Below are 25,329 nucleotides of genomic sequence, written 5' to 3'. Positions count from 1 at the left end.
TCGAATAAAAATTTATTCGTATACATTTTTATTTGAATGAAATCGAATAAAAATTTTGAATAAAGTGAAGTTATTCGAGAATAACGACTAAATTTTTAGTCGTTATTCGTTATTCGAAGGACCGCCGTAGCGACTAAGCGACACGAATAAGCGGGGGTCAGAACCCGAGCCGCCCCGGCTCGAGTCCCGAGGCCCTAGGCCTCCGGCCGGGCCGAGGGGGTATCATAAGACAAGGAAAACACTTTTCGAGTGTACCTACTCGAGCCGAAGCGGCTTATTCGTGACGCTTAGTCGCCACGGCGGTCCTTCGGATAACAAATAACGAGGAAAGAATAACGACTAAAAATTTAGTCAAGTACAAATTTAATCGACTAAAAAATTATTCATTATTCTCTAATAACTTCACTGTATTCGAAATTTTTATTCGACGGTTAGTCGAAGAACAATTTAGTCGAATAATGCCCAACTCTGGCTGGCAGCCAGTGATGCCATAATTGTGGGTAGTGATGGGACTTCGAAGCGGTTTCAAGCGCTTTGAATCGGTCTTGAATGTCAGGCGACTACTTCGAAGCGCTTCGAACATGATTCGAAGCTTAAAACTTTTGAAAAGTTTTGACCGGCATCGAAGTCTCGAAACTCTTGGTTCGAAATCTTAGTAGGTTGCTGAAATGAATATTTCATATTTACACCCTCGACAGCGGGGCGCCGACCTGGAATCGCTGCGGTCGGCCGAGAATTCATACCTGTTTCAGAAATAAAATAATTCTTTATTCTTTATCGTATCGGCGTGGAAGTGACACCGATGGATTCCTTATGTTTTTCCGATGAAAATCATATCTAATTTCATGTAAATCGGACTATTTTTATCGAAGGCAGCTTCAAATGATATAATTAGATTTTTCATGGAATTTATTTATTATTATTTATTTATTGCACGGGACAAGCCCAATAAGTACATAACAAAAAAAAGTACACAGTAGTGTACTATTACAATAGAGTACAGACCACTTTGAGTCCGCGTGGAAACAAAACAGTTACGCCAAGGATGACCCGAAAGATGAGATAACCGACCGTCTAAATACTTCAAGCGAAGAGCCAAAGAAATTAATCCGGTCGGCTACCTCACTCCCACGCAAACATACCCTAGTGATGGGGTCGCTCAAGCGGATATTTGTGCGGAAAGATTTGACCTAAAACAACGGAGTAAAGCGCAACGGCCTGGACAAAGCGCTGAAGTTAATTAGTTCCAGTAGCCGAGGACAATTAATGCCCCCATTGATAATCCTAAACAGAAAGGACAGATTGGCCAGCTTGAATCTCTGTTGCATTGACAAAAAATTAAATCTGCGCAATACAGGCTCGTAATTAGAGTCGAATACGTTGATAGGCTACCCGAGGCGGAAAGACGCAAACCACAGAAACCTGTGCTGGACTCTCGAGAGAGACCCCATAAGGTAGGCTTGATGAGGAGACCAAATCACCGACGCGTATTCCAGGAGGGCCCTAACCAGCGCATCATACAATAACTTGAAGGTCCTCCGGTTTCTAAACCCACGCGAGTGCCTCATAATAAAACCTAGTTATTTGGAGGCAATGTAAGTCACACCCAGGTCGCACACGCTCTCGATGCCGGACAAGCGCATCTGGCCCAGGGATTAATCAAAAATGCAAGTACTGTATGACCGGGAAATCCTAACACCTTGGCATTTCGTCAAGTTCAAGGGAAGCCTATTAGCCGTACACCAATTAAATAGCCTGTCGAGATCACCCTGTAGATTTTGGGCATTATCCATAGAGCTTATACTGGCAAATAACTTTAGGTCATCCGCAAAAAGTAATGGGGTACCAAAATGAAACTACTCCGCAATTTCCTTCATTATGGTCCGAATTGTGTCGTTCTTGGTGTTAGTTTCATCGGTGAAACATAAGGAATCGATTGGCGTCGTTTTCGCAAAGATCTGATGAGAAAATCGGAAATCTTAGACATTTCTCACTTTTTAATGGTATTCAAACCGCTTCGAGGGTCGAAAGCCATAAAATTTGGTGAGGATTTACTGAGGAGTGTTGTCCACGCCACGGGGTACCAGGCAACATTCTGTATATACATACGGGTTCGAAACCGACCAAGATTTCGAAGCCGATCAAGACTTTTCAAGAACTTCGAATCATGTTCGAAGCGGTTCGAAGTTTTCGTCATATATATATTCGAAGCTCTTTGAAGCGCTTCAAATCCTATCACTAATCGTGGGACGCGGGACCAAATGCTAACCCCCACTATGACCTACCGTCGTCCCCCACTTTCTTCCCATCGCACTGCACACAAGCATATCCCTACCCCTTTACGTGTGCGTGGCCTGTTGGGCTTTCGAGTACACGGACAGGGGTAGGGATAAGCTTGTGTGCAGTGCGATGGGAAGAAATTGGGGGACGACGGTAGGGCATAGTGGGGTAAGCATTTGGTCCCGCGCCCCACGATTCTGGCAACACTGCTGGCAGCTCTCCGCTGGGCCGGTGCATGGTTGTAGTGGAATGCGTCTGTGAGGCGCTGTTGCCATGTTACAAGTTCGCGCGAGCGCGGGTTGCAGGATAAAACGCTGACCCTGTATATTTGTATATTATATGAACAATTTACCTTGTAATTTCCTTTGCTTTGATTTAGGCCCCAACTTTTGCAGCTGGCTATCAGCCTTGAATTTCGCCCATGTTAAAACAGCTTCAACGATGCCGATTTTTGTCACCTACGTATGAATTAAAAATGTGTTAGAAATATATAATAAAATTTCTACCGGTAAAGTTAAATTTTAATAGGTACTTACGGATGTAATAAATTTATCGCTTAATGTGCATTTTGAACCAAAACTTTTAGCTTGTAATGTCATGTTCTCCTTAGTTTGTGAATCAAATGTAGGATTATTAATGAGGCAATTGATAAAAATCCATAGATGATTTTTTATTTGGAACGGCTTAATTGCCACACCACCCCTGTTCTTTTTTTTCAAGGTTTCGGTTAGTTGCTTTACTATCAATTCTGTAACGTGGTCTACGTGTCGTCCACCCTATTTGCAAAAAATTTTTTTGAAAATTTTTTCGATGATATTTATAATATTTCGGTTTTCTTTACCCTTTCATATTCAATACCTTTATTGTTGCTATACTGTTCACAAATGACATTTGCTGAAAACCCCTATCAGATAGAGTAACAGCCACTTCCCAACGAGGTCCGCAATGTTCATACACAATTTTCAAAGGATTACCAATATCATCATCTCTACCTTTAATGAAGAAGTCAACGTAATCTTTGAAACTTTTCACAGGAACTCTGGTGCCGTTGAGATAGACTTTAACACCTCTCGAAGAAGCGGCAACGTCATAGGCTCGTCGAGACATAAGAGCAGTAATATCATCATCTAAAGTGTCCATCTTAAATTTCGATAAATCTGGTGAAAATATGACTTTTGTAAAATCGTCTCCAGAGAATTCTTTAATTCTTGGCGCACTCGCAGTTTCCATATTATTATTCCATGTCTACAAATATAATTACATTACATACGTAATTGCTGCAAAAATATATCTGTTAAACTTGTTTTCGTGAAATAGTTACTTGTTTTAAACATTTTTTATATTCCTTAGATGCAGTTTCCACGGTAAACCGATGACTAAAAATATTGCACAGTTTTGCGCCGTAACCATTTCTTCCACCAGTTACTTTTTCCTCCTCGTCGTCGTAATTAGACGATGTCAATAAATGACCAAATATCATTGTAGGAACAAACATATTTTCTTCTTTATGAATTACCACTGGAATGCCTTTGCCATTATTCCATACAGATATAATGTTATTTTGTCTGCAAATAATTTAAATTATTTTTTTTATTAATCCTACCACTGCCACAGAGTAATCCTTTAATTTTTTTCTATATTAAACATTAAATAATAATACTTACTGATTTATTTCAATTTTAATTGTATCCATTTTGGGATCTCTTTGCTTATTATCTGCTGCATTAACTAAAATTTCGTCAAATATTTTGTATAATCCAGGAACGTATTTTATTTCTTTTTGCACCATTATGTCTTTCTCCTTGTCATAAACCCACATCAGTTCAGTTACATGTTCGACAGAACCGATGTAAGTGTCAGGTCGCAGTAAAATATGTTCTAACTGCGACTTCTTTTGATATATGCCTTCAATGGTTTTCTTTTTCGCTGCATTGTTCCCACCTCCGTTTTCTACTGCAGTACTCATACTGTGACGTTTGTTACTCTTTATATAAATCTGACTAATAAAAATAAACACATTAGAAACATAAGCACAAATATTTTGAGACATCATAATTACATTATTTATAAAAAAATGCGCATTCAATGAATAATGATAGAATCTATAAAATATGCATGTTATCTTATACCAGGGTTGACTAACTGATGGCTCGCGAGCCACCGGGGGCATCTCCCTTGCTGCCACGCTGAACGGCCCTCCTCCATACCGACCAAACTGACGATCGCAGTGGATTCCTCCTTCTTTCCTCCTCTTTTTGACTGCGATCATCAGAGTCCTGGAGGTATGCAGAGGGCCTTTCAGCGTGGCAGCAAGGCGGGGGTGCCCCCGGTAGCTCGCGAGCCACCAGTTGGTCAACCGTGTCTTATACTATAAAGCAGAAAGTGTATCCTATGTTTGTGTTTGTCTGCCGCCTAAAAACTTTCGAACGGTAAACTCAGGGGTCACAAAATGTACTTCAGCTAATTATGCCTGGCTAATCCAGATAAATGTGACTATTTAAAAAAAAAGACTAAAATTTTTTTTTCTCTTATAAAATCAAAATCTAAATTTCGGGCGAAGCCGAGTAATAAAGCTAGTAAAATGATAAAAGAAAACGATAGAAAATTTTCAATTTAGAAATACATGGTAACGAATATAAAAAAAAATAAAGTAACGAAATATTGAAATTAGAACGAAATAAACTACTTAATATCGCACACATACATATTGATAGCTAAAAAATATTATATGTTTGTAAGTGTTGGGCTTTTGCCACAATATACAGGGTGTCCCACTAAGGAGTGGACAGCGCGATATCTCTTAAAGTATTGTCGATAAAAATATAAAAAAAATAGGGAATTGCATGGTTCGAGGGGGCCCATTTATTAGCGCGAACGAATTTTGTTTTCGATTATTATTTTAAAAGATACGATGGTCAAGTTCGGTTTTTCAAATGGAACTATTTTTTTTGAAGACCTGAGTTGATAGTGCGTTCCAAGACAAATTCAATAAGCTTTAATGTATACACTTTATTTCCACTGGTTTTTAAGATATTGCGCTTACAAAATTACTGATTTTCACTGGAAGAAAACCCTCCGGAATGGCAAAAATCGGGGGCGGTCTTACTGGCGCCACGGGTGGCACTGCCTGTTGAAATGGATATTTACCTGCCAAAGGTCTACGCCAGAAATGGCAGGCCCAAAGGCTGGACAATTCTTTTCCGTCAGAAATGCTACTTAGGTAGGTACATCTGCGGTATCGAGAAGCGCATCGTTACTTTTATTTCGCACTTGCTTCTACGCTCGGATGGCCGGTTCTTTTGGGAGGGATGCAAGTTGGATTGGTTCTGATACAATCTGCTCCCTATGGTTGAAATTTAGTCTAGCAACTTTCACTCCTCCTAACCTAACCAATCCAACTTGCATCCCTCCCAAAAGAACCGGCCATCCGAGCGTAGAAGCAAGTGCGAAATAAAAGTAACGATACCTACCTAAGTAGCATTTCTGACGGAAAAGAATTGTCCAGCCTTTGGGCCTGCCATTTCTGGCGTAGACCTTTGGCAGGTAGGTATCAGTTTCAACAGGCAATGCCACCCGTAGCGCCAGTAAGACCGACCCCGGTCCTTCCTATTCAAGAGGGTTTTCTTCCAGTGAAAATCAGTAATTTTGCAAGCGCAATATCTTAAAAACCAGTGGAAATAAAGTGTATACATTAAAGCTTATTGAATTTGTCTTGGAACGCACTATCAACTCAGGTCTTCAAAAAAAATAGTTCCATTTGAAAAACCGAACTTGACCATCGTATCTTTTAAAATAATAATCGGAAACAAAATTCGTTCGCGCTAATAAATGGGCCCCCTCGAACCATGCAATTCCCTATTTTTTTATATTTTTATCGACAATACTTTAAGAGATATCGCGCTGTCCACTCCTTAGTGGGACACCCTGTATATCACGAACGCACGTTGACACATGTTACGAGGGATGTTATCTGAGTCCTTTCTCATTGAAATATGTTATTACTAGCTTTACTACGCAGCTTCGCCCGAAATTTAGATTTTTTTTCGTGAAAATAGTCGTATTTGTCTTTTAGAGCATATACTACTGGAGGTCTCATTGCCTTGTGTCTCCTGTCCTCGAAACTGTCGCCAACATCACGCGAGAGAGAAAGACATGTGCGAGCTGGTGCGAGTGAGTGGTGTACACCGGCGCATGCGCATTCCGAGCGATTGGGAGTCCCTTGTTCTACCTTTCTCGCTCGTACCATCGAGAAAGTATCTCTTTCTCTCTCGCACGATGTCGGCGACAGTTTCGGGCTATCAATGAGACCTCCATGTCTATATGCTCTAAGATTTGTCTGGATCAGTAAGACATAATGAGCTGGGGCCCATTTCGTGATCCCAGAGTTTATCGTTCAAAAGTTTAGGCGAACGATAAACACACAGATATATTTTATATTCTGCTTTCTGCTTTATGTATTAAGATGGAGTGTGTATTTTTCTATACACAATTTCAATTTTATGAACAAATACTGCCCCTTGAAGACTGAAGATTGTCATTTCATAAACAAGGAGTTTTATTCGCATAAGTAGATGTTTAAAAACTTAAAATTCTAGGCAGTCACTTTGACCATGCTATTTGAGAAAAGACTCTTGTAAAGACTTTGCAGTAGCTCAGGTTATAATGAGAATTACTTAAATACAAAAGTGCGTATAACCCAGAGCACAGTCAAATGGAACAAATGTTTATATGCACTTTCTTCATTATTTTTGTGTGCCAAATTTGCCCCTGAAATTATGCCCACGTGTCTTGATAGACTCTGTATAACTCTACTTTCGGTTGCATCGAGTCAGAGGAATCCCCAGGATGTGCCAGAAATATCAACATTATAAATCAAAACTTTTATTAAAGTTACATACTCATATAAGAATATCAATTTCAAACTGCTTTTTGACTATTGTTGTGTATTTAAAATAATGTATGAAATACTTCTCGATTTTACAAAACTTTGTGACTCGTGTGATCTTAAAGTGATCGATGATAATAATATGGCGTGCACAGTGATATATCTTAAGTAATGTAATTAAATGAATAACGATACTAATGTTGATATTTCGTACGAGCAACAGCCCACTGAATATGAGACAAATGTTGACAATGTTAATAATAATAGGAAATTGGGAAAAGAGAAATATTTATTGAAGGCAATACAGCACTGATTTAGAAAAGCTTCTAGAAAGAATTAGCAGGCGAAATCATTTCAGAAGATTATCTTAAATTTCAAAATTTATGTATCATAAATTGATATTGATATACAGATATGGACTCTACAAGCTCAAAGAGAAGCAATCTACAGAGCGTTATATCCTGCAACCCGCGCTCACGCGAACTTGTAAAATGGCAACAGCGCCTCACGGACGCATTCCACTACAACCATGCACCGGCGCAGTGGAGAGCTGCCAGCGCCCGCTGGACAGCAGTGATGCCCGAGCTCCGAAAATTTTGGATGGTCTCTTTCAAATTAACGTCGCAAAGAGCTATTGGGAATTTCCTGGCGCAGGTAATCGAGCCGCGCGCTCCACTTTTATGATCGGTTTACCACTCGCACCCCAGGTTATTGTAATGAGGTTTGTAAATAATGATCTCGTACCCCTGTCACAAGGGAACATCCCGAACCCGGAAATTCAAAATATGCTGAAACTTCGTGAATATGTAGGGAATTTCCCCCTGATTACAACGCAATTTTTGTTTGCTGCCCAAATTCACTCTAAGGGGGTGTAATTGACCCCTGAAAATCCGATTATTCTCCGATTTTCTGTTATAACTCGTGACCTGTAAAATATTTTTTTTACCAAATGATAGATCTAATTAAAGGAAGTAAATTTTGTCTGGAAAGTTCTTTTCTATCTCTTACGTTTCGCGAGTTATAACACAAAATTGGAAAATAGCCGAATTTTCGGGGTTAATTTCACCCCCTGCGAGTGAATTTGGGCAGCAAACAAAAATTGCGTTGTAATCAGGAAATCCCCTACATATTCACAGTTTCAGAATTTTTTGTATTTTCGGGTTCGGGATCTTCCCTTGTCAGTTTAAAAAATTTTAGCTAAAAAATTCAGACACCAAAATTCTAGTAAAAAATTAAAACACCGCTGCAATCAAAGACACGTCCTATTAGTTACTGTTTAAAATCATAAAAAAGGAAAATCAGAACAATAGATTCTAAGGTCTGCAGAACTAACACATAATTGAATAAAAATTTAATTTCTCAATTTTTGAATGTAATGATATAGAAACAACTAGCCTATAGACGAATTTTAAAAACAGCATTAAATACAGGATCAAATGAACAGTTTGTAAAAGCTTTTTACAACAATTATGGTTAAAAAATTGATAAAAAAATAATTAAGTAAATGTAAAATATGTTGAATTATCCATCATTAAGAGGGAATAATTTTTTCTCATTTTTCGGCGCAAATTACATTCCAATATCTTTTATAGTTCAAAAGTTATACCATAAAGGCCCCAAAATTTTCAACCCGGGTCGGGAAATTCTGAATAGCTCTTTGCGACGTTAATTTGACAGAGACCATCCCAAAATTCTCGAAGCTCGGGCATCACTGCTATCCAGCGGTCGCTGGCAGCTCTCCGAACGCCGAGACGGTGGATGGTTGTAGTGGAATGCGTCCGTGAGGCGCTGTTGCCATTTTACAAGTTCGCGCGAGCGCGGATTGTAGGATAAAACGCTGACCCTGTACTTACTGGTTAGAAATTAAAAAGATTTCTAACGAATAGATTTTTAATGAAAAGAGCATTAAAATGTTGGGATCCTTGCAAAGACAGTGATGATTTTTTGAAAAAGGTAAAACTCCACGCTATATAGCCAAGATCTTCCTGCAAGGCAGGTTATTATCACCTTTATTTAATGTTGCCTTTACTGAGTAGGACATTTATGCTAAAGTTAAAAAAAAATTAATAATGTATAAATTATAAAAACATTATAAAATGTATAACTGTCATTTTACACTATTGTTACGTTTTTATTTTCTATTTTTGCAATGTAACACCTTAGAATAAAGAGATTACAGCAACGACAATACCAAAAAGCATAGAACAAAATTATGCCTCGGGTTATATAGTTAGATCATCTAGGCCCTGAATATTTATCATACCCTTTATTTAAAATACTTTTTAAACATATTGTAATCATTCGAATGAAGATCGAACACAAGAAATATGTACTTCTTAGATTTTTGTGCAAACTATTTCAACGAGAACGAAAACAGCACTGGAGACTCGAATAACATCTCTTGTTAGTATCTACAAACAATTGTCATGTATATGAAGCAAAACATCAGGCAGCAGAGTTGGGCATTAGTCGAATAAATTTTGATTCGTCTACATTTTTATTCGAATGAACTCGAATAAAAATTTCGAATAAAATAAAGTTATTCGAGAATAAGGAATAAATTTTTAGTCGACTAAATTTTTATTCGATTAAATTTGTATTCGACTAAATTTTTAGTCGTTATTCGTTATTCGAAGAACCGCCGTGGCAACTAAGCGACACGAACAAGTGGGGGTCAGACCCCGAGCCGTTCCGGCTCGGGCCCCGAGGCCCTAGGCCTCCGGCCGGGCCGTGGGGGTATCATAAGGCAAGGGAAACACTTTTTGTACCTGCTCGAGCCGAAACGGCTTATTCGTGACGCTTAGTCTCCACGGCGGTCCTTCGAATAACGAATAACGAGGAACGAGGAACGAATAACGACTAAAAATTTATTCGTTATTATCGAATAACTTCACAGTATTCGAAATTTTTATTCGAAGGTTAGTCGAACAACAATTTAGTCGAATAATGCCCAACTCTGTCAGGCAGCTTGTAGCTGACCTCTGTCAATGTAGTCTATCGAATCAGTGAAATTCTACACAGCACTTATGCTATTATATGTATTATGCTATTATATATATTAAAAATATTTGAATATATATTTTAGTGAATGGCAAATCAAACGAAGCAGTTTGTATGCATCAGAAATATTTTTCACGTTACAAGATTCCAGATTTTAGACTTGGGAATATATCATAGGGAATCAAGGTGTGTGCTTACCCAACGCCTAGAAAGGACAATTTTCAACGAAGTTGGTACAGATTCTATAGAAAAATAGAAAATACTAGAAGAATGCTAGAAGAATACTACGTATCATAGAACTTCATAAGCTACAACGTGACATATTTTACATAGGCAACTGCTATATCCTTATCACCTGCAATGGGTGCAAAGACTGGAGTCAACTGAATATTTTCCAAGAAAAACACTTTGTAAATGGCTTTTGGCCAACATTTCACATACAAACAAAGCAAGATTTATAAGACAAGGTACTAAGTTCATATAATTAACATGCAGGGTTGCCAGATCAGGCCTGACCTTTTGTCGGAGATTTCAATTTTGTTGAGGTTTGCAGATAGTGAGAGAAAAAAGGACGAATAAGAAAATAGACGTCTAAAATTTATTATAATAATGACTTCTTATAAAGGAGTAATAATAATAATAAAATTATTATGAATATTTATTAGAATTTTTTACAGATTTTAAGTTTTTTATGGCACGCTACACCAGTGTAAGTGCGTGCCTGCCGAATTCGCTAATATTCTCTATTCTGCCGGAGATTCTTATTGTGCCTGCCTGAGGCCGGAGACAACGGTTTAAAACCTGAGACTCAGCTGAATGCCGAAGATCTGGCAACCCTGTTAACATGTATAGTCACTAAATAATTGCCACAGAAACCCGTAGTTACACGTTCGCAACAGTTTTGTCAACAGACGAGCAGGATTTATATGGGACACCCGTCTATGTTTTCCTTTTTACCAGCATGACCGATCACGGTTACCCATTGTAATTTGCTATGAAACATCCTCTGAGAGTTATCATAAGATACGCCATGTAATTTCAATGTTTTTTTTTTAAATAACTGTTGCCCAAAATTGATAGCATGAAAAATCTATCGAGTACACTATACAAATTAACGATGCCAATGAATTGACAGAAACAACCACGGATAAAATGGATTCAAAATATTTGAAATAGTACTTGTTATTTTCTAGCATATACAAGATTCTATTATAAAATACGCTGTAGCTATGTTTGTGAAATGAATATGTTAGAAAGTATGATATGTACAAACTATGCCCAAATAACTTCACAGATTCACAGTGTTAATAGTGTTAATTAACAGGATTCGTCGAGCACCTTTGAATACACTAGTTTACAAAATCCAAAAAATTATTTTTGATCGAGACTGTACTATGAAATTCTTATGTAAGGTGGCCCCCTAAACTCAAAAATCGCCATGAGACGAAATTCTACGGATACGTTTTCGAGATATCGCCCGATGAATATTTTGGTAATTTTTTAAGAAAACGACCCGACGTTTTGGGGCGTATCTAGCGTTAGAGTTAACCGATTTGATCGCGACGTCTCTTAAATTAAAAATAATTAAATTGCTTACAACTCTTTCCCACAGTGTTTTCCAATCCGACCAACAGTTCAGGCGGAATCAAGCGAAACTTAAGAAGAATATAATGTTTTGGGGCCGAAATTGAAATCGAAAATTCACTGCATGTAACGTTCAGTTTCTTATTTTCTTCGTAGAGTGCGCACCTTTACGAAGAAAACAAGCACAATCTGAGCAAAATCCATGCAAAAATAAGGAAGTTATGGGTGATAGAGCGAGAGTGCCTATTTTCAACTTTTTCCCTATTTTTGCAATTCTTCCTGTTTCTTGGTGAATTACGTATTTCTCTACAATGAAAACGAATTTAAATGTATTTTATGTCTTTTATTTTATTTTTGAAAAGCAAATCTGGCTCATTCTGTTTCTTTTGCCCGCATTGAGATCAGTTTCTCTTACAAGGAACCAGTCGTAGTCACCCATCATTGACTCATCCTAGAATCCTTGGTAGCGTCTCTCAATACTTTTCATCTGTTGATGAAATCTCTCGCCATGTTCATCGCTTGCAACACCAGGATTTGGTGGGAAGAAATCCAAATGCGTGTGGAGGAAATGGATCTTCAAAGACATTTTAACACCTACACATAGTCAAAAAAGTCTCCGTACAGTACCATATTTGAACTTCAACTATATAGGAAGCATAATGGCATGGCTAGTGATGCCAGAATCGTGGGACGCGGGACCAAATGCTTACCCCCACTATGCCCTACCGTCGTCCCCCACTTTCTTCCCATCGCACTGCACACAAGCATATCCTTACCCCTGTCTGTGTACACGATAGCCCAACAGGCAACGCACACGTACAGGGGTAGGGATATGCTTGTGTGCAGTGCGATGGGAAGAAAGTGGGGGACGACGGTAGGTCATAGTGGGGGTAAGCATTTGGGCCCGCGTCGCACGAATCTGGCATCACTGGGTATGGGGTTGTATGATTGCTGCAGGTACAGGAAACTTGGTACTCATCGACGGTATTACGGACCAAAATGTGTATTTGAATATTTTAAAGGATAATTTGGACCATAGTGCAAGAAAATTGGGACTGGATCGGAGATTTATCTTTCAGCAGGATAATGATCCAAAGCATACCGCACAACGAGTTAAGGAATGGCTTCTGTATAATACGCCAAAACAGTTGCACACACCATCTCAATCGCCGGATACTAACCCGATAGAACACCTATGGGACGAAATAAAAAGGCATTTATAAAAACATAATATTAGAAACAAAACAGAACTGAAAAATGCAGAGTTAGGAGCGATGGGCCCGCAGTGATGGAGGGGGAAACACCTACAGGAGCGGTGGTACTGTGTGCGTGACTGACGCAGGCGCAGTTCATGCACACATAACCATCACTCCTGTAGGTTTTTCCCCCTCCATTCACTGCAGCCCCATCGCTCCTAACTCTGGAAAAATGCGATATTACTAGAATGGAATAGTATTACGAGTGATGTGACAGAAAATTTAATTAATAGTATGCAAAAACGGATGTTTTTCAACTTTTGAACTATAAAAGATATTGGAATGCAATTTGCGCCGCAAAATGAGATAAAATTATTCCCTCTTAATGATGGATAATTTAACATATTTTACATTTACTTAATTTTTTTTCTATCAATTTTTTAACCATAATTGTTGTAAAAAGCTTTTGCAAACTGTTTATTTGATACTGTATTTAATGCTGTTTTTAAAATTCGTGGTGTTGCTAAACAATAGGCTAGTTGTTTCTGTATCATTACTTTCAGAAATTGAAGAATTAATTTTTTATTCAATTATGTGTTAGTTCTGCAGATCTCAGAATCTATTGTTCTGGTTTTCTTTTTTATGAATTTATCCTTAATACTCAATGCCACGTCTATACCGGTTTCCGTTAATATCATTTTTTGGAACGATGCGCCATTATTGTGGCTTTTAAAAAAATCTCTCCGTAAAAGGGTATATCGCCGCGGTCAACCATATCGTATCTAAAAAATTTTAAATTGAGACGGGTACGAGATCAGTCGACATTATTTTCAAACCTCATTATAGTAATCTGGGGTGCGAGTGGTAAACCAATCATAAAAGCGGAGCGCGCGGCTCGATTACCTGCGCCGGGAAATTCCCAATAGCTCTTTGCGACGTTAATTTGAAAGAGACCATCCAAAATTTTCGGAGCTCGGGCATCACTGCTGTCCAGCGGGCGCTGGCAGCTCTCCGCTGCGCCGGTGCATGGTTGTAGTGGAATGCGTCCGTGAGGCGCTGTTGCCATTTTACAAGTTCGCGCGAGCGCGGGTTGCAGGATAAAACGCTGACCCTGTATGTAGATCTTGATATTCTGTTTCTATCCTCCTCAATTGACACCTTGGCTATTTCTTCCAATATTTTTTGCTGAATTACTTCCTGTTCTATTGCTTTTGTCCGATTAGTAGTATCATAGCCATATAATTGTAGTATGTTTCTTATTTGTGTGACCCAATTTCTCTTTATGTCTGGTGTTTTCCTGTCCAACGTTTGTAGTTTTTCCCAGCATCTTCTGGGGAATCTTTTCTCCTTCATCTGTGTTATCTTCCCCCAATATCTCAATGCCCGCTTCATTACTTCTACTTCCAGTTTAATTCTTCCTGTTTCTGTTCTCACCATATTCCTTGGTGTGTACCTGGGCATACTTAACATTCGTTCTATAAAATCCATTTGTCCTTTTCTATTTCAGCCAAGTGTTTTAGTCCACAAATTCCTGCACCGTACAGTACGTCGCCTTTACTATTGACTCAAATAATCTTTCTGCCGGCTCCCATTTGTTGGATCTCGCACTTAATAGTGGTTGCCAGATTGTGCCTATTGCCATCTTCGCTCTTGTTACAAAGTGTTTCGTTGCTGGGTAGAATCTGCCAGATTGTGTGAAAGGTACCCCTCCCCTAGGTATGTGTATTCTTTTACTTCCTCTATTGCTATATTGCTGTACATTATTTTTCTTGTCCCTTTTTTCTTGTTGGATCGTCTTGCAGAAGAATTATTCATTTACTACCACGTAAAATAAAATTATTAACCATTTAAATAGTATGAGTTAGGTGCACGGAGACTTATTTGACGAACTCTTATGATAGTGTACAGAAACTTATTGGACGCTATATTCGTTCACTTTGTATTCAACATTTAAGTATAGCAAAACTATTTATAGGATTTACATAAGTGCATGTATATGAGTTAATGGAAACACGCACTTTTAAGTAATACATTAAAAAAAATTTATATCAAGTATATGTTTTTAGTTACACGTAGTTGAAGTTCAAATAGGGTACTGTACGGACGTATATTAAGCTGGCGTAGCCATTTGAAAAGGCCAACGCAAAATTAATACGATATTTTTTTCCTATTTATTTGCCAAAGAATTAATTTTTTTGCTCCAGCCGTAACGAGAAGCAATGGCTATGCTACCGCAATATTAAGCTGGCGTAGCCACTTATTGTATCTCTGTACCTAAGAAAGATATCAATCCCATTCTTACAGCATATTTTTTTGCCAATTTATTTTGCTCTTAATCCACTGAATATTATTTTTTTTGTTCCAGCCGTTTTCGAAAAAATTCATATATCAGATGAAATCGATAAATACATTATTCTTCAAAATGGTTGAAGACACCCTTAACAAAGGGTTGAGAAGTCACACATATATAATGCGGGCAGAATTGCTGGCAAAGATATTTCCAATGAAACAGTCCACGTTAATGGTTAAAATACACTACATTGACTGTAATGCAAATATTGGATGGCTAACGCAACAATTATTCAAGAAACTGCCCAGCTTTACAGAGAGATCAGAATGCGCAATACGGAAATATTCGCATTCCTAAAAGCTCATGAAATCGAACAGCGAAAGGTTTATTCGAGATTTCTGTTCGGTACCGAATAGTACATGTCCCAAATGTGACAGTCCCGGTGTCGTAGAGAATAAATTAATAGAAATCGGTAAATAACACGTTTTATAATTAAATTATTAACATGGCTTTATTGCAATTTCTCTTGAGTTTTAATGAATTGGAAAATGCTTTTCTAACATAATTAATCATACATTTTCATTTCTAGGTGATATTGTATTATTTCAAGTTTTTAATGCAAAAGAGGAAAATTTTTATGTAAGCTTACAAGAACTACATAAAATGATTCCTAACCCATTGTGTAAAAACGAAGAGTTACACTTGGTGGGCTCTGTTAAGCATTATGGTAAGAGTGGCCTGCCGACAAGGTACGCAGAACAATTGCCACAAAGTGTAAAAGGGCATTACACAACAATTATATATCGCAAGGGCGATCCAACAAATTGGATAGAATTTGACGATTTAAAAAAATCATTGTATAAATAAAAAGGGAAACTATAAAATTGTACCACGCTTACTCATGTATATAAAAGAAATGAAATTGTTAAGGTACGTATACACGACGACACTTTTGCGTCTAGATCAGCGAAGTCCAGGTGGGCGGTCCGAGGACGCTAGCATCCATAGCGTCTTCTACGTGCTGCACGGAAGGGGGTGCTCGAAGCCAACGAAGCGGCGGGCATGCAACGGATAGGGAAAACTCTAGTAATGTGCGTGTAGGCTCGTATCCTTAAGGGGGTATACCCGTTTGAACCCTCGGAAAATGTATACATTTTGTGGATTCTTTTACAAGTCTACGGTTTGATGCAGATTTCCCGTTTTTTAACTATGTTTACATAGTATTATGAACTACTTATAAAAAAAGTTTCAGTTAAAAAACTATTGTTTTTCGGAAGTTACGGATACATGTCCGAAAGTCTCTCGATTTTAGACGGCTAAACGGTGGCCCTAAAAACTCGCGCTACGTTCAACCAATTCACTTCCAATTTTGCATGCAGAATCATAATAAGATTCCGCATCGTCCAACGAAGGCTTTTTTTATTTCGATTCCCCGTTTATTATTTATAAAGGAAAAAGGTGGATTTTTCTCTTAGAAAAATTTAACTTCACCTTTGATCTCTCACCATTTCTTTATTTTTCAAAATTTTCAAAATCGCCTTCGTTGGACGATGCGGAATCTTATTATGATTCTGCATGCAAAATTTGAAGTGAATTGGTTGAACGTAGCGCGAGTTTTTAGGGCCACCGTTTAGCCGTCTAAAATCGAGAGACTTTCGGACATGTATCCGTAACTTCCGAAAAACAATAGTTTTTTAACTGAAACTTTTTTTATAAGTAGTTCATAATACTATGTAAACATAGTTAAAAAACGGGAAATCTGCATCAAACCGTTGACTTGTAAAAAAATCCACAAAATGTATACATTTTCCGAGGGTTCAAACGGGTATACCCCCTTAAGGTGAAATTCCACGGCGCGTGGCTCGCCGACTCGCGCTCACCAAGCCTGGGTGAGCCGAGCCGACTCGCCGAGTACGCGCCGAGGAACTTCACCTTTAGGGCCTAAGGGCACACTATTAGAGTTTTCCCTATCCGTGGCATGCCCGCCACTTCATTGGCTCCGAACACCCCCTTCCAGGCAGCACGTAGAAGACGCTATTGGTGCTAGCGTCCTCGGACCACCCACCTGGTCTTCGCTGGTCTAGATCAAGTGCCTTTTGTGTCTAGCTAGAGTTAGTTGCAGTGTCTTCAGTCTAGCTCTAGCTGCAACTCCCGCGACGATAGGGTGCATGCACCATTTGTGGCCACTTTAAGATATTGTAGCAGTTTTGGCCACCTCCTAAAAAATATAATATTTTTCCGTGTAAACAATAAATGTAAGCTTATATTTCTGGTGGTATACTAAACAAAATATTTATGATGTGAAATTCTCCACATAATAATGATCAGCAAGCAATTTAAATATGAGATAATGAAGCACATGGCCAAAAACAGTGCAATGGCCACAAACGGTACATCTACCCTAGGTCAAATTCAGTGTCGCGAACTGCTCCAGGCAGTTTCCAATCATCCGGAAATTTTTTTGAGTGTCGTATACACTTGATCTAGACACAAAAGTGTCGTCGTGTAGACGTACCTTAATGTATTCATCTCAGTAAAGCTTATAATAATTTTCTTACTCGATTAATTAAATAACGTGTTATATATATTTCAAGCCACCCTCGCCCTAATACTTAACTACTGTTGTCTTAATATACAACAAAAATAATCAAATAAAATGATACAAAATCTTTCATTCTTTTTTCTGTACTTACCTACAACCAGCATTGTACAGCCTTTAAGGGGTCGTGCTCAGTCAGGAGGCCGAAAAAAGGGTGGTCTTTGGAAATTTTTTACTCAAAAGCTATGACACATTTCTCAAAAAATCTTTTTTCCTTTTAAGGATTGCATCTAGTACCGTGCATCGTAATTTTTTTATTTAAAAATATTTATCAATAACTGAGTTATTGTCCATCACTCGAAGGTTCTCTGAAAAAAGGCTTCTGCGGTGACCACTGCTGCTTGAAAGTCGATCGTCTAAAATAAAAAATTCAAAAGAATTTACTTATTATATTATATTATCTAGTATTTGAACGAAGAATTTTTCGAAATTTTGATTTGGGAAAAAATGGCTGATGTTTAAAGTAAAAGTTTTAATTTGTATAATAAATCGTGCCTGATTTTCGTCAATTAAAAGAAAACTAAGCATCGGATAAAAAAATCCTTCGTTCAAATACTGGGTAATATAATATAATAAGTAAATTCTTTTAAATTTTTTATTTTAGATGATCGACTTTCGAGCAACAGTGGTCACCGCAGAAGCCTTTTTTTTAGAGAACCTTCGAGTGATGGACAATAACTTAGTTATTGATAAATATTTTTAAATGAAAAAAATACGATGCACGGTACTAGATGCAATCCTTAAAAGGAAAAAAGATTTTTTGAGAAATGTGTTATAGCTTTTGAGTAAAAAATTTCCAAAGACCACCCTTTTTTCGGCCTCCTGACTGAGCATGATCCCTTAAGTCATCACTTCTCGAAAATGACTGCAGCAAAAAAAATAATATTCGGTGGATTGAAAGCAAATAATTAGCAAAAAATATGCCACAATAACGGCTTCCATAGCTTTGTTATGTACTGTGATACCACATGTGGCTACGTTAGCTTAACTTCGTGGTCACACGGGGTGTATTGTACCCCAAGAATAATTTTCGAGTGAAAATGTTGTGTCTTTACGACTTCCAAAGGGGGTTTATCGCAAGAAAGAAAATAAAAAAAAATTAAAAAATCGCTTTTTTCCCACAACCGTGGAAAATCGCTCATTTTCAACTACAAATTTTATCATATCAAAATTTACATTTCTACAAAAAGACAATTAGACCATGATTGTATAAGTATTACGCACGTACAATTATCACTGAAAAATTAAAAGATTCAAAAATACAAAAATGGTAACTTAAAAAATGACGCTGGGATACAGTGCACCCGGTGTGACTAACTTATGATTATAAGAAGGTGTGACCACGAAGGGTTAATATTAAGCTAGAGCAGCCACAGTTTTTCGAAAACAGCTGGGGCAAAAAAAAATAATATTCAGTGGATTAAGAGCAATAAATTAGCAAAAAAATATGCTGCAAGAATGGGATTGATATCTTTCTTAGGTACAGAGATACAATAAGTGGCTACGCCAGCTTAATATTACGGTAGCATAGCCATTGTTTCTCAAAAACGGCTGGAGCAAAAAAATTAATTCTTTGGCAAATAATTAGCAAATAAATAGAAAAAAAAATATCCTATTAATTTTGCGTTGGCCTTTTCAAAAGGCTACGCCAGCTTAATATACTTACTGTACGGAAACTTTTTTGACCGAGTGTATATTGCGAGAATAAAGAAGTAAAAAACATGTTACAGCAGATGGTCGATACAAATGAAATTATTACAAACAAGTGATGCATTCATATATCTGTGGTTGTAAAGAAAAACGCTGTATGTCACATGTTTCCACTTTCGAGATATTGTCGTTTAAAGTTCCAAACACCAATTCTTCTTATTTGCAATGTTTCCTGGTTTTCTTTTTACGACATAAACGCATAGTTCCTTCACTTAGCACAATATTCAATATTCATATAATTAACGTAAATAATAATAAACAGAATAGTAACAATTTATGGACACTTTAGGGAGAACGACACAAGTCCACTGGACTTGTGTTATTCTTCTTGATCGTGTCGCAGTAAAGTAGTTTTTGTACGAAGACGCGAGCTTTCTACGCGAGATGCGAGCATCGCACTGAAGTGTTGGTGCCTTCCCATTCAATCAATGTGATGTTGCGTCTTATGTGATGACTGTCTTAAATCAAGTTAGTAAAGATTAATAAACACCTACATCAAAATTCAACTATATTATACGTGAAATATATATGTAAAAACGATCTCATTGCTCAGTATTCTTCAGATACGGATTTGACGGATACGGATCAATTTTCTGAAGATAGGTATTACGTTACATATAACTAAGCCCATGAAATTAAATAATATAGCTTTACATCGTACATAATCTTAAATCTGTTAAATATACGTATTTTATCTGCAAAGAAAGAATAAAATGTTTATGGAATTGCGATATAATTGTATAAAATAGACAATAAAGTAATGTACATATATTTTTTCAAGGTGTGTTGTTGAAGAAATGTTTAACGCGAAAAATGAATCACATAAAGAAAGTAATAATCTTATTTTTAACGAAACTTGAGCTACCAGAGAACAAGAGAAGAATTCTGGTATATTATAAAATCAATTTGTGGGAAAAACGATTTTAGCGAAAAAACTTACACGACTATCAACGTGTCGAAATAAATGTCGAATTGCACTTAAGACGTAAGATCAGAAAAAAGCTTTTGAATCTTACTGGCACGAAGGATCGCACTGTACGATAATTAGTTATTTGAGTACCTAGATTAATAAAAATAGGAAATAAAAAAGTAATCATAAAAGAAATATACGAGTAATCTTCGTATTCTCTAAATTTTATGAACTTACGTTGTTTTGCCAAATACATATGAATTGAATGTTGGACTTCGGTTAAATTGCATTATTCTTTTGAACATGTAAAATTTGTTTTCATGCATTTTTCTCTAATAAATATATAAATCCTGTATTGTACAGCTAAATTAATACATAAACTCAAATTTTTTTAAATTGTGACATGGCTCGTTTTTCCTTACAACCACAGATATTTGAACACCATTTTCCTGAAACTTTCCGACGCCAAGATCGACGAAGTCGTTTTCGATGGGCCACAGATCAAAAAGTTGCTGGAAAGTGAGCAATCTGAATTGCATTTATCGCGAAATGAAGCTGCCGCATTCAATTTGTTTTGATTGATCGTCGCTGGCTTCCTTGGCAACAATAAAAGTCCAGACTTTCTGGAAATCATCGATCGTTTGCTCAAGAACCATAAGAAAGTCGGTATGTAGTGCTGTTTGTAATAATCTCATTTATATCGATCTTCTGCTGTAACATGCTTTTTACTTCTTCATTCTCTCAATATTGGTGTTAAAATGTCTTTGAAGATCCATTTCCTCCACACGCATTTGGATTTCTTCCCACCAAATCCTGGTGTTGCAAGCGATGAACATGGCGAGAGATTTCATCAGCAGATGAAAAGTATTGAGAGACGCTACCAAGGATTCTGGGATGAGTCAATGATGGGTGACTACGACTGGTTCCTTGTAAGAGAAACTGATCTCAATGCGGGCAAAAGAAACAGAATGAGCCAGAATTGCTTTTCAAAAATAAAATAAAAAACATAAAATACATTTAAATTCGTTTTCATTGAAGAGAAATACGTAATTCACCAAGAAACAGGAAGAATTGCAAAATAGAGAAAAAGTTGAAAATAGGCACTCTCGCTCTATCACCCATAACTTCCTTATTTTTGCATGGATTTTGCTAAGATTGAGCTTGTTTTCTTCGTAAAGGTGAGCACTCTACGAAGAAAATAAGAAACTGAACGTCACATGTAGTGAATTTTCGATTTCAATTTCGGCCCCAAAACATTATATTCTTCTTAAGTTTCGCTTGTATCCGCCTAAACTGTTGGTCGGATTGGAAAACACTGTGGGAAAGAGTTGTAAGCAATTTAATTATCTTTAATTTAGGAGTCGTCACGATCAAATCGGTCAAATCTAACACGAGATACAGCCAAAAACGTCGGGTCGTCCTCTTAAAAAATTACCAAAATATTCATCGAGCGATATCTCGAAAACGTATCCATAGGATTTCGTCTCATGGCGATTTTTGAGTTTAGGGGACCACCTTACACAAGAATTTCATAGCGGAATCTACATCAAGAAATGACTGTAAACGTGTAAACCAGTGATATCAGCCACCTAATATTAATGCCTCAAAACATTAGATAAACTAAAACATATGTTTGTATAAATAATATTTAGATTCTAATTGTTGTTAATCCAATATATCCAGGTTCAAGCATAATTAAAGTACTTAGACTTTGAATACATATTTTGGAAAATATTTCATTGTTTATCTGAATTGTTTTTTTAGCTTTCAATTAATATCATCATAATGTTGTACGATTTCCATTAATTGATTTAATTAGAGTGGTATCTGCTTTAACATTTAACGCAACCAAAACTATTATACTAGTTAATTGTAAACAGAAAAGTGTGAAAATACGAACACAATATAATAGCACAATGAATGTTCTGTAGAAGTTTCTGATACATTGGATAATGAAGATGATCACGGATAATCAAGAAATCATACCATTAAACTTGTATTCGATCTAGTTGAACCTAAAATAAACATTGAAACTCTATATTGCATTGTACCGATTTTAATTAAAACTACTGTTATACGGAATAAATGTAAACACATATGATCATAGATTACGAGCTACGTCTCATATCGGAAATTAAAATCGGTATTTATTAGAAAACACTTTCATACCCAGAATAAATTTTGCTAATATGGCGGGAAAACATCCTTTGTATAATTGGCCAGTATAGAAGAAAACTTCAATTTAGTGTAAACACTTGCGTTTTGAAATTTCAATCTACGCATGAATACTAAATCTGTTCTCGAGAAGAAAATTTTGTAGGTATCAGAGTTAAATGCTGAAATTAATTTCGCGGCTTACCTTCAGTGGAATAACGACAAAAACACGGTGTAGCGTCAGCAACAGAATTTTGCACGACTATAGAACCCCTATCGGGATTGGAGCTGATAATTGGCGTATCACGGTTAATAAATGACTGAATTAATTACTGCACACACTATCTTCAGCACTATTCGTTTTATTTACCAAACAATTAAATAATTGATCCTACACAAAAAAGTTACTTTTATCCTGCCTTTGGCCGAAGCTGTTCGTCTATATGGTAATGAAACAAACTGTCCATTTTCAAGCGGTTGGAGTCACTCACTTTGGTAGCATGGATGCTGTTCCGAAAGACAGCCGAATATTAACTAGACACCCTAAAACCGTTAAGGTTTCCGTTTCAAAAGATATCAGTATAATTTGCTCGATGTTAATTTACTAAAATCTTAGGAAACTGCAAAATATTTTATTCCGTCAAGAAAACACAATAATTATATTGTAATGGAAAATAAAATTTAAAGGTCGTTTCACACGAAATACCTACTTTTCCGACCCATCACTGGTATTTTGCACATTTCATACATTTTTTACTTCTTTTCGTTCTGTTTAGATCGGTGTCGTTTCTACGAAGTGAATATATTTAAAATAATTATCACGAATATGTAGAGTGAGTATGGAAAATATTCGGACACTTTTTAAAATTGCATAACTTTTTTAGAATTGGCCCAAATGGCATCATTATTTGTTTTAGTTTGCTAAGTGACGTGATTCGTCGTTTTGAAAAAAAATGCAATTAGTCGGAATAGCAAAAAAAAAGTAAAGGTCGTTTTTTTAAACTTTTTTTGTGAGGCTGTAATGAAAATATAAAAAAACCGTTTGTAGATTGAAGTAAGCTGTATACATGCCTAAAATTTCATAAAAAACGGTTAACGTTGCTCTGCGCTACGAACGCTTAAAGATTGCAAATTAGGGTCATAAATCGCGAAATTCCCGAAATCAGCGATTTTCGACGTTATTCTGTGATTTTTAAGCGTTTATTAATCTACAAACGGTTTTTTTTAATTGCCATTACAGGCAGGCCCGAAAGAAAGGGTATGGGAGGGGGGGGTGCCAGGGGTGTGGGCCAGTTTCCAGGGGGCCCCGTTCTAAACCTTCAGTTCTAACCAGTGGTGGGTAAAGACACGAATTTTTTATTTTATACACGCCACGTGTCTTAAATGTCGTAAATATCGTAAATGTGTCATAAATGTCGTAGGTATATCTGGAATGAAAATAAATAGGAAGATTAGACCTCATAAGCCGTCTTTAAACATCTTTCAGACTTTCAAGACGTCTTAAAAACGGCTTATAGGCGACGTGTACTATCTGGGGTCGCGATCCTGTGGGGGGCCTGGACGTCACAAACCTATATGTAAAACATTTTTCGTATAGGTTATGAAGAAATGCCAATTTATTAATGATTATAATTCTGATTAAAAAAATTAAATTAAATTAAGTTACACTGACGAAAAAATGGATATCGAAAGGTTAGTAACAGAAATGTATATAGAATAATAAATATAATTTGTTTAAATTATATTTATTGGATGCCAATATTGGGATTGGCTAAGCTGCGATACGCTACCTGGTGGCGAAAATCAGAACCTGAAGGAGTAGGTCGCCACCAGGTAGCGTATCTCAGCTTTGCCAATCCCAATAGTTTTCGACGTAATCGCCGTATTTTACAGTACTTTACAGTATTCGCATACAACCAAGGAGCGAGTCAGAAAGAACTATATTTTCCCAACACTTTAATTGTTGAAACCTTGAAATAATGAATATTTCTATTTACTACATTTGCGACAAATGACACGTATGAAATGGGCTTAAAAGCGACATATTTTTCTTTTTTTTTCCTGTGTGTGTAAAATACCGACCCACCACTGGTTCTAACCGATCAGCTCAGTGAGCTCACTGTACCTTCATTGGAAATATTGTATCAAATAAATTGTCTACGAGTTCCACAACTTCCAATTTTATGTTTTTAGTTCAAAATTTCATTGTTTAAACCTCCTTATGATATCTAAATTTTTACTAAATTTTGAGAATTATATATTTTTAGACATATACACAGTATCCCATTTGAAGTTTCGCACGCAATTACGTGAATTCTCGTTACACGAGAATTTAAACTCGTATTGTTTAACACCCCCCCCCCCAACGTTTTTCAACCATGGCGGCCCTAGAAGGTTAGTAGCCCCGGGCATTAAAAATCAACAAATGTTTAAAAAACGACATTTACTATTTGTTTTGTTATTCCGACCAATTGAATTTTTTTCAAAACCATGAATCACGTCACTTAGCAAACTAATCCTTCTAACTTTAAAAAAAACTCATGTCATTTGAACCAATTCTAAAGAAGTAATGCGATTTTAAAAAGTGTCCGAATATTTTCGTTACTCACTGTATATATATGCACACAAAAGTTATACACATACAAAAAGAGTCCAACGCTAAACGGAAAACTGACATGAAGTTTTTCTTTTATGGATTGGCTACACTTGGCTACATTGAAT

General features: G+C 36.9%; 2 protein-coding genes across 2 annotated transcripts in view; both read right to left on the bottom strand.

The window, feature by feature from the left end:
- The window catches only part of Top2 (DNA topoisomerase 2), a 35,862-nt gene extending 12,771 nt beyond the window's left edge, over nt 1–23,091 (bottom strand). Inside the window, exons 1-6 of the mRNA XM_076818213.1 lie at nt 22,814–23,091; nt 3,945–4,280; nt 3,602–3,845; nt 3,139–3,525; nt 2,817–3,056; nt 2,633–2,738 (exon numbers count right to left, since the gene is read on the bottom strand). Coding sequence (XP_076674328.1) covers nt 2,633–2,738; nt 2,817–3,056; nt 3,139–3,525; nt 3,602–3,845; nt 3,945–4,246 — 1,279 coding nt within the window. The 5' untranslated portion in view covers nt 4,247–4,280; nt 22,814–23,091. The remainder of the gene's footprint in view (nt 1–2,632; nt 2,739–2,816; nt 3,057–3,138; nt 3,526–3,601; nt 3,846–3,944; nt 4,281–22,813) is intronic.
- LOC143372182 (uncharacterized) lies at nt 12,734–14,433 on the bottom strand. Its single transcript, XM_076818158.1, has 2 exons — nt 13,849–14,433; nt 12,734–12,942 (listed from the first exon to the last, which is right to left on the bottom strand). The coding sequence occupies exons 1-2, from the start codon at nt 14,431–14,433 to the stop codon at nt 12,766–12,768; spliced, it is 762 nt and encodes a 253-aa protein (XP_076674273.1). The 3' UTR covers nt 12,734–12,765.
- Nucleotides 23,092–25,329: the final 2,238 nt, after the last annotated feature.

The sequence above is a fragment of the Andrena cerasifolii genome, chromosome 8 (assembly GCF_050908995.1).
Source record: "Andrena cerasifolii isolate SP2316 chromosome 8, iyAndCera1_principal, whole genome shotgun sequence".
NCBI lineage: Eukaryota > Metazoa > Arthropoda > Insecta > Hymenoptera > Andrenidae > Andrena > Andrena cerasifolii.
Note: the sequence above shows the minus strand (reverse complement) of the source record. Positions and strands in the feature narration are given on the sequence as shown.

Excerpts from the sequence above, each read along its gene's own strand:
- LOC143372182 (XM_076818158.1), bottom strand. The coding sequence starts at position 14,433 with ATGGATTTTATAGAACGAATGTTAAGTATGCCCAGGTACACACCAAGG. Across the intron at positions 12,943-13,848 it reads TTGGGAATTTCCCGGCGCAG|GTGTTCTATCGGGTTAGTAT; the intron begins GTAATCGAGCCG and ends TTCGTCCCATAG.